The sequence below is a fragment of the Saccopteryx leptura genome, chromosome 2 (genome assembly GCF_036850995.1).
Source record: "Saccopteryx leptura isolate mSacLep1 chromosome 2, mSacLep1_pri_phased_curated, whole genome shotgun sequence".
Classification (NCBI taxonomy): domain Eukaryota; kingdom Metazoa; phylum Chordata; class Mammalia; order Chiroptera; family Emballonuridae; genus Saccopteryx; species Saccopteryx leptura.
The window spans coordinates 247448581-247458193 of record NC_089504.1 but is presented as its reverse complement, the minus strand read 5'-3'; the positions used below and the strand labels follow the sequence as shown (position 1 = coordinate 247458193).

General features: G+C 53.1%; 1 protein-coding gene across 1 annotated transcript in view; it reads left to right on the top strand.

Annotated features, from left to right (window-relative positions):
- Window positions 1-1583: 1583 nt before the first annotated feature.
- The window catches only part of VPS37B (VPS37B subunit of ESCRT-I), a 29260-nt gene continuing 21230 nt past the window's right edge, over window positions 1584-9613 (top strand). The window contains exon 1 of the mRNA XM_066371070.1: window positions 1584-1759. Coding sequence (XP_066227167.1) covers window positions 1649-1759 — 111 coding nt within the window. The 5' untranslated portion in view covers window positions 1584-1648. The remainder of the gene's footprint in view (window positions 1760-9613) is intronic.

Genomic DNA, 9613 nt, shown 5'->3' with positions numbered 1-9613 from the left:
GGAGAGAGATGAGAAGCATCAGTTCTTCATTGTAACACCTAAGTTGTTCATTGATTGCTTTCTCATATGTGCCTTGATGGGGGAGGGGGCTCCAGCAGAGCCAGTGACCTCTTGCTCAAGCCAGCGACCATGGGATCATGTCTATGATTCCACGTTCAAGACAGCGACCCCATGCTCAAGCTGGGGATCTTTGGGTTTCAAACCTAGTTCCTCCGTGTCCCAGGCCAACATTGTATTCACTGCACCACTGCTTGGCCAGGCGCAAGTCTTCCCTCTTGTTTCAGCATTCATTTTCTCCTTTGACCTCTCCCTCTCCGTAACCGTTTTACTTGTCCGCTTTCCCGTCAGTGTTAGCTTTACATTGCAGGCGTCCTTTGTGTCTTATTTGGACCTGTGTACCCAATGCCTAGCCTACATGTAGGTCTCAGTAAATATATATATATATATATATATATATATATATATATATATATATATATATATACACAAAAAAAACCACTAAGGGATATTTTATAGCTTCATATTCATTTTGAAATAACCTAATTTTTGTGAGCAGTACATATTTTAATTTAACTTCCGTGGCTGAAAGCCTTTTTATTGACTGATTTTAGAGAGCAGGGCAAGAGAAACATCAATTTGTTGTTCCACTTAGCTGTGCATTCGTTGGTTGATTTTTTTTTTTTTTTTTGTATTTTTCTGAAGCTTGAAATGGGCATAGACAGTCAGACAGACTCCCGCAGGCGCCCAACCGGGATCCACCCAGCACGCCCACCAGGGGGCGACGCTCTGCCCACCAGGGGGCAATGCTCTGCCCCTCCGGGGTGTCGCTCTGTCACGACCAGAGCCACTCTAGCGCCTGGGGCAGAGGCCATGGAGCCATCTCCAGCACCCGGGCCATCCTTGCTCCAATGGAGCCTCACTGCGGGAGGGGAAGAGAGAGACAGAGAGGAAGGAGAGGGGGAGGGGTGGCGAAGCAGATGGGCGCCTCTCCTGTGTGCCCTAGCCGGGAATCGAACCCGGGACTTCTGCACGCCAGGCCGACGCTCTACCACTGAGCCAACCGGCCAGGGCCTGGTTGATTAAAAAAAAAATTTTTTTAGAGAGAGATGCAGGGAGAGAGAACTTTGATCTATTCCTGTATGTGCCCTGACGGAGACTGAACCAGCAACATGGGGAGAATGCTTCAATCAACTGAGCTTCCCGGCCAGGGCTCAATAAATACTTAAGTGAATGACTTGGTAGCCCCACAATTCTGAGAAACCGGGCTTAGGCTGCAATCACTTTTTTCCTTTCCCGCGGCTTTTCTTTGGATCTGGGATTTCTTTTCCTTGAGAAAAAGGCTCTTATGACATCATGGCGCACACCCCCGTGCCGCAGTGACATCATCACCGCCCTTCGCTGCGTCACAAGCCCGTCCTCAAGTCCCTTTCCCTTCCCTTAAAAGCCCCCTACATTCGTGCAGGATCCGCGTCCCCCTGGAGCGTAAGACAATACGTCACGTCCGCCCGCCCGCGCAGGATGACGTCACGCCCCAGGGCTGGCGTCACGTGCCCCCCCGCCGGGGGGGCGGGCCTAAGGGCGGCCCTTCCGGTCGGCGGATCCTGGCGGCCAGAGCGGCGGTGGCAGCGGCGGCGGCCGAGACGCGGGGATGGCGGGTGCCAGCGGCGAAGCCCGGTTCTCAGGGCTGTCGCTGGTGCAGCTGAACGAGCTGCTGGAGGACGAGGGGCAGCTGGCGGAGATGGTGCAGAAGATGGAGGAGGTAAGCCGGGCGGGCCCGCGGCGGGAAACGGGGGGCCTGGGACGGGGTCGGGGACGCGGCGACCGAGGCACGGGCGGGCTGAGCGGGGAGAAGCGTCCTGAGTCGGGGCCACGGGCCCGAGGCTGAGAGTGAAGCGGCTTCAGGGACGTAGGGGGCTGCGGCTGGGTCCAGCGGGGCGCGGAGAGAATGTGGGGGAGGCGAGGTTGGCTTGCAGAGGGACTGTCGTCGAGGATGAGGGGTGTCAGACCCGACCGAGGGCGCCAAGGGCTCGGTCTGGACAGAGATTACGGGGCTGGCGGGGAAGGTGGAGGGTACAAAGAGACTGAGGCAGTTACTGGGCTCTGAGGATCGGTTTTTGGGGGCTGAGTGGTCTAGCTGGATATGAGCTTGAGGAGAGAATTTGAGGGAGGGGGTTCCAGTCGGTTCTGGCTGAGTTGAGGAGGTGGTTCGGAGACGGGCTTTCGGATTGAGCCGGGGGTCTCCGAGGTTGAGAGGCCTGAGACCAGAGACTCAGCTAGGATAAGAGGCGAGGGGTCCTCCCCACCCGTGCCACGGGGTCTTCTGTGGCTGTGTGACTTCGTTTGGAAATTGCCCGGGGGCTCTCCTCGCCGGTCCTGGTGGGCCTGAGGCTGGTGGCCGGCTCCCTTTCTCCGGAAGAGTGGCGTCCCCCTCCGTGAAGGAAGGCAATGCGGGAATTCTGTGTAGTAGAGGGTGGCTTTGCTCCGTGAGTTCATACACCTCACCCCTACCCCGCACCAGACTTCCTGGAGCTGTTTTCCGGGAGAAGATAACCCGGGGGTTGGGGGCCCACAGTAGAGGGTGGGTGGTAGAGGGTTGTCTCCGCCCCCCCTCTCTTACGGCACGATTTGCTCTCAGGGTTACTGACTTCACCTGTGTGCTTTTGCAGCGTGTGCTTCCTCTGCTCTCCCTTTCTCTAACCTTTTGAACTCTTGCTCTGGAAAGTCCGGTCCTGTGGGTCTGGGTCTTTTCAGGGCAGGTGGACCCAGGCGGATCCCAGCTCTCCCGGGCCCATCTCCCACTCCTCCTCCTCCTTTGTCTCTGAAGTCTGAGCCTACCCACGCCTGCGGCGCCGAGCCTCTCACCCAGCAGCCTGTGTGGGGGCTTTTGGCTGTCTTTCCGTAGTTGAGGGGATTGTTCAGCACCGAGCCAGCCCCCTTAAAGGGGGGCTTGTCTGGAAGGTTGCACATTGAAAAATCACTGGGAAACCCTCAACAGATCATTGTCCCGAGCTACAGAGAGGCCACTGTAGTAAGATGGTATCAGTCTTTCCATTAATACACCCCTTGTATTCACTGGTTTGTAACTTGGCTCATACAATGTTGCTCCAAGATGCAATTTACCCCATTTATGGTCTCCGTGTGGCACTTTCCATTTTAGAGAATAATAAGTGACCAAAATCCATCTTTCTCAGCTGAATGAGAGTTTCATGTCTCCAAAGAAAGAAAATCTTTGCTTGGTTTCTGTGCTTTGTGGTTGCCAGGAGACCTTTTGTGGGTTGCCAGCAGGCATCTTTCTGGTTTAATAAGAAAATGATAGGTGTGTTTTCCTAATGTGTAACACAAGTTATTTTACAACATGCGACTCTCCTGTTTCAGTACGAACAGAGTGCTGTATTTATATGGTTGGAATATTAATAGAAATACACAGCCTTTTAGTGGAGGGAAGATTGTGGAAAGAGTTAAGTAACTGCTGACTGGGGCTGGTAGGGACAGCTTCACTCGTTTCCTCTACCTGAGTAACTGGAGATTATTATTTAAAGGGAAAGGCAAATGAATTTAGCAGGTTTTTGTTTTGTTTTGTTTTTGAGTAAAGGTGACTTTCATACCAGAATATCCTGTACAAGTACTGAGGACTGGCTAACTCTACTTGACTAGAACACATAATTCACGTTAATAATTCAGCAGTAGTTTGTTCTTTGGGATGTAGTGCCTTTGTATAAAACAAGCAAACTGGAAGACCAGAATGCCTTAGCCAGGTAGCTCACCTTAGCCACGATCCCACTTAGCAAATCCTGTCGCCGGAGTCCTGCGCAGTGAGTGCATTTCCGAAGGAACTGGTGTCACGTGAATAGCCGAAGTTTTGGCCATAGTAGTTTCCCTCAGCTGCTGATAGCACATTATACATTGATTTATTTGAGGGTGGTTGTGAGACACAGTAGAAGGAAGTAGTTTGTGAACTGTCCACTCTGGATCGTTTCTGCTGAAGTGGTTAAAGACAGAACATTCAAGCTCTGGGATCACGCCGTCCAGGCGGGACCTGGCCACTTCCCAGCTGTGTGATTGCAAGCAAGTCACTTCCCCTCTCTGAGCTTCTGTCGGAGAAGCATAATGGTGATATTTATCTCACGGAGTTGATGTGCGGATTATGCAAGATGGTGTTGTTACAGTCCTTAAAACAGCACACAGTCAGTTCTTGGTGGTGCAGTTGGTTATTTTTAACAATCATTTGTGGTTCTCTTCCTTTTAAAAAGATCACTAGCAGTCGTTAATATGAGATCATCCTGACAAGTTTAATAGGGGTCTTATTTTAAAAATTTTACATAAATTTTGTACTTGCCATTAGCTTGAGAAACATTTTACCATTCTGTGGTTAAAAAAAAAATGATTAGGTGTCTTAATAGACCTAGGATGAAGCAGTAAACAGAACAGGCTTTTACAGCACTGAACAATCTCCTAACGTGAATCAAAGGCCTTTTTTTTTTTGGCAGAAGGAAGTGTTTTAAATTGCAGAGTAAGGCTTCTTCAAGCCTGAGGGGATATTTTGTGGTGACTGAAAAGTGTGGCTAGGTTTTGAAGGCTTTCACTGTTAGGTGTAAATACAGCGGGGCATTGTGCTCCACTGAGATTGTTTTAATTGTGGGGTGTGGGGCGTTTGCGCTGCTCAAGACAGTCATGGTGGGGCTGTGGACAGCCTCCTTTGCCAGGCCCGTGTGTGTCTCCTTGCCTGTTCCCTCTGTTCAGCCTGCAGCTCCCTAAATATAGCCCATCCCTAGCAATCTCCTGTTCTTTCCCTTTGCACTCGGCTGATGTTTCAGATGCACATGTTTTTATTTTTATTTAAAGTTATTTTTACACGGCAGTGGAATGCATCTTTCTCTCTTGGTCCGCATTAACCCCACTGGACTTGTGGGACACTCTCTTAAAAGGGACTGGCGCTTAGAGGATTAGGCAGCTGACCTGGACCACTTGGGTCCCTTCTCCCAGTATGCTTTTTAGGGAGGAAATGCTGACTGGTTGGTGCTAAGGATTCACATTCAGGATCTCTGTTCCTGGGGCAAGTGAAGTGCCCACATGCCAACATGCTCAGGGTCTGACCCACAGATATGTGTTGTGGAAAGTGAGGAATCTGGTCTGGAAGAAGCTGTTTCCTCCCCTGAGGTGTGTTCTGGGGTGCCGTGTGTGGGGCCGCCAGACGCCATGTGAGTCATCATGGCTCATTGAGACAGACTGACCTCTCCACACACATGGGAAGGCTGGGGCTGCCGGTGCGTAGAAGCTGAGATTGAAACTGTGTGTATGCGTGCGTGCTTGGCGTTGTTCCTATTTGTGTTGTATGGTCGTTATTGTACCTAGAGAAGCTTCCACTGTTACATTGAAGTGTTCTCTTCTGTGGACCTATTACTTTAACTCTTCAGTGAAAAACAACTGTGCCAGATACTTTCTGAAATTTGATTTTCATCTGATTTTATCTTTTGTTTTTTTATGTTTATTTTATTGACTTTAGAGAAAGAAAGGGAGAGATCAGGGGAGAGACAGGAACATCAATCTGTACCTGTATGCGCCCTGACCGGGCAGGGATCAAACTGGCAACCTCTGTGCTTTGGGATGACGCTCTAACCAGCCGAGCTATCCAGCCAGGGCTGTCTATGTTTTGTTTTTTTTATTTTTTTATTTATTTATTTATTTTTTTATTTTTATTTTTTCTTTTTGCATTTTTCTGAAGCTGGAAACAGGGAGAGACAGTCAGACAGACTCCCGCATGCGCCCGACCGGGATCCACCCGGCACACCCACCAGGGGTGACGCTCTGCCCACCAGGGGGCGATGCTCTGCCCATCCTGGGCGTCGCCATGTTGCGACCAGAGCCACTCTAGCGCCTGGGGCAGAGGCCACAGAGCCATCCCCAGCGCCCGGGCCATCTTTGCTCCAATGGAGCCTTGGCTGCGGGAGGGGAAGAGAGAGACAGAGAGGAAGGCGCGGCGGAGGGGTGGAGAAGCAAATGGGCGCTTCTCCTGTGTGCCCTGGCCGGGAATCGAACCCGGGTCCTCCGCACGCTAGGCCGACGCTCTACCGCTGAGCCAACCGGCCAGGGCTTGTTTTGTTTTTTTTAAAGGGGGGGATCAAGAGAGTTGTGTGGCCTTCCTTCAGCTCTTTGCACTCTGTGCTCCGGTTCCTCCACTGTCATGGGCAGTGGGCAGTAGACAAACCCTTCACGGCAGGGTTCTCGTGTGGCGATATGTGAGCACAGGTGAAGACGGGACTTGGCCTGTGGGAGCTCCAGGTAGCGGCTAGCTCCCTTTCTTTAGGAAGAGATTTTCCAGATTGTTGGCCTGGTTTAGATGAAATCTGACCGCTCGTTTCATTTGATTGCCATCTACTTCTCTTGCATTGATTAAACGCGTGGTGCGGGCGGCGGAGAAGAGAACTAACTGGCTTTTCACACTAGCCATTTGGCCGTTCAGTCTTTCCAGTGGTGGTTTTCTCGCTGACAATGAAGGGGCGGATACATAGTCACCTACTTCAGAGGGCTGTTGGGTGGATTCAGGGAGATAAGTACGTAAGAGGCTTAGCGGGTGCCACAGCACGGCGTGGACGAGCACGCAGTGAGCTGCTGTTATTTTCTCTCCTTGCTCAGGCTAAAAGGCGTGGTAATTTTGCTGCCATTTCAAGAAGATTTCATTTCAGTTCTACCACCATGGAGCCCTGACTACAAAGGCAGTGTAAAGGATGGGAACGTGAACAGGGCGCAGTCCCTATAGTGTGTTGTATTGTGTGCAAACCCCTACAATACGGGGAGAGTAGGTGGTGGGCCTGTCCATTTGGGAAGGTGACAGCGGTTCTGAGGGTGGATGGTGGCCTAGCAGTGTCAGTGGACTTGATGCTGCTGAACTGTATGCACGCTCTTAAACATGCTGAGAACGAACGGTCTTTGTGCTTCTTCTGAGCATGCCCCCCCCCCCCCAGGATTAGGCATTTATTTCTCTAAGTAGGGTTGTGGCAGACAAAAATGGGGCGTCAGGACAAAATGACAGCCTGAGCTCGGGCACAGAGCAGCAAGCGCGGGACAGGTTTTATGACGGGCGAGCAGCAGATCAGATTTGCTTATGAGTCGGGAGACGACGGGAAGTGAGGCGGGCAGGGCAGCGTGCCAGACTGTGGGCTGGGCTCTGGGTGACCGGTGGCAGGGAGTTTCCATGACTCTGGAACAGGGGAGACCAGGTGGAAGTTGGAAATGAAAGGGTAGGTAAGAGGAACTCAGGGTTTGGGCTCGGGTGCTGGAGCAGAGATGCAGGCCAGCTGTGCCACCCCCACCCGCACACACACCGGGTGTCCCTGTGGAATTGTCCCCTGGCTGCCAGAGGGACCACAGCAGCTTTGCCTCCCAGTGCTCTCCCACCTCCTCCATCACTGACCCCCGGTCCCTCAGCCTCTTTGCAGGACTGTTCTGTAGCACTCGGCACACACGGTGTGGGTCCTTTACTTCCCTGTGTCCCTGCTGAGCCTGGGCACGTTTATCTCTGTCCTTGCACTGAGTATGCTGCCCACACACAGGCTGGGCCCAGTGAGGGCTGCTGAGTGCACGGAGATGACTGGGCTTTGAGTGGGAGTGATTTGTGAGAGTGGGCCAGAGGGGCGGGGGGCGGGGTCATCGAGGCTTGCTGGCCCGCGTGTGAGGGACAAATGGGGTAGTAACACCGCCGGCCAGCGGGCAGTTGGAAGTGCAGTCTGAGCTGAGGGAACCGACTTCCTCCAAGTGCTAGCTGTAGTCAAGGAGAGTATGAAAGTTTGAAAGGTCATGAGGAGCAATTAGCGGGTTGGGAGCAGGAAAGAGGTGACATCAAAGGCCAGAGGACAGGTGCGGTGACCTTTGACAGGCAAGCTGACATCCTGTCACCACTCGCACTGTATCAGACTGGTCTGAAGAGGAACCTGGAAGCCGGCTGAGCTGTTTGAGCCTCGTCTGTCACGTGCAGGATTGATGGGGCTCTCGGGCTACGCTGGCTTGGTTATTTATTTGGCTTCTGTCACAATGTTTGGAGCAGAGATTGCTGTGGGGACGGTGGTGGGCGCGCTGTGTAGGGATCCCTGTGAGGGCCCGTGTGTCAGCCACCCTCCACGTTTGTGATCGTGACACCAAGCACGTGCTATGTAAGGGTTCTGGTGGTTATTCCTCCCTCGCCTCTGTGGCTGTATCACTGTTTGATGGAGCTGCCTCCCCCAAGGCTGCAGAGACTGGAGAGTCCTCTGTGGGATTTCTTCAGCAGAAAGAGTGACAGTGGACAGGTGCGGGCAGCGTGGCCGTCACCAGGTTACGCTGTAGTCTGTTGGGGGAAAGCTCTTAAAGGCATTTCTAAGGAATTGTGGGGAATGCTCCTTTCTGTTACAGAGTTGACTTGAAAAGTGAGTATTTGAGTAGTTTGTGTTGTTACGAGCAGTGGCGCGTAGTTAATATTTCTTTCGGATCAAGTCTTTTCTTATGAAGGTTAGCTAAGGGCCTCTGGAGATTACATTCATGTCCGTCGCCAGTGCTAATTAACGTTTGCCACCAAACAGCACCTCCGTTCACTCGCACACAGCTGAGGTCGGGGACGCCTGTCTGTTCACGGCACCCGGGGAACGTGAAACGGCTAAGCCACATCGTTTTCATCCTTGAGGATTGCGTGGGGGTACAGAACAGTGTAGGGGTGACCCAGCAGTGCGGACATGCCCTGGCAGGAGGGAGACCCACAGGCCTGGGTGGGCTGGGGGACCACAGGGACGTGTCCTGGATGACGTGACTCGTGAGCTGGGATTCAGAGGATGGGTTACGCATGTGAGGAGGGAGAGGGCTTCAGGCCAGGGGTGGGCAGCAGGGGGGTGGGCACTGGCCTGTTATAGGCCTGGCTGTGGGGACCAGGGCAGGGCACGGTAGGGGCTTGAGGCCAAGGCCTGAACGGCAGGCAGAGCAGGTGGCCTCACGCCTCCTATAGGGACTTGGGCTGAGCCCATCCACAGAGCCACTGGAGGACCCTCAGCCATGGAGAGTGGTCTTGCTTGCAATTCATGTAGATGAATCAGGCAGGGTAGGGGCAGCTTGGAAAGCAGGCACATCAGTTGGAAGACTGAAATGATTGACATCAAGACCTTAGGGGCCTTGGCCGGTTGGCTCAGTGGTAGAGCGTTGGCCTGGTGTGCAGGAGTCCCGGGTTCGATTCCCGGCAGGGCACACAGGAGAAGCATCCATCTGCTTCTCCACCCCTCCCCCTCTCCTTCCTCTCTGTCTCTCTCTTCCCCTCCCGCAGCCGAGGCTCCATTGGAGCAAAGTTGGCCCTGGCACTGAGGATGGCTCTGTGGCCTCTGCCTCAGGCGCTAGAATGACTCTGGTTGCAGCAGAGCAACGCCCCAGATGGGCAGAGCATCGCCCCCTGGTGGGTGTGCCGGGTGGATCCCGGTCGGGCACATGCGGGAGTCTGTCTGACTGCCTCCCCGTTTCCAACTTCGGAAAAATACAAAAAAAACCCCAAACCTTAGGGCAGTCCTGCCGCTAGCCTGACGCCTTACACAGGGCACCCCGCACAGCTGGGCCTGCTTTGCACTCAGTTCAAATAGCCCATTAGGTCACACGAGTTATCTGT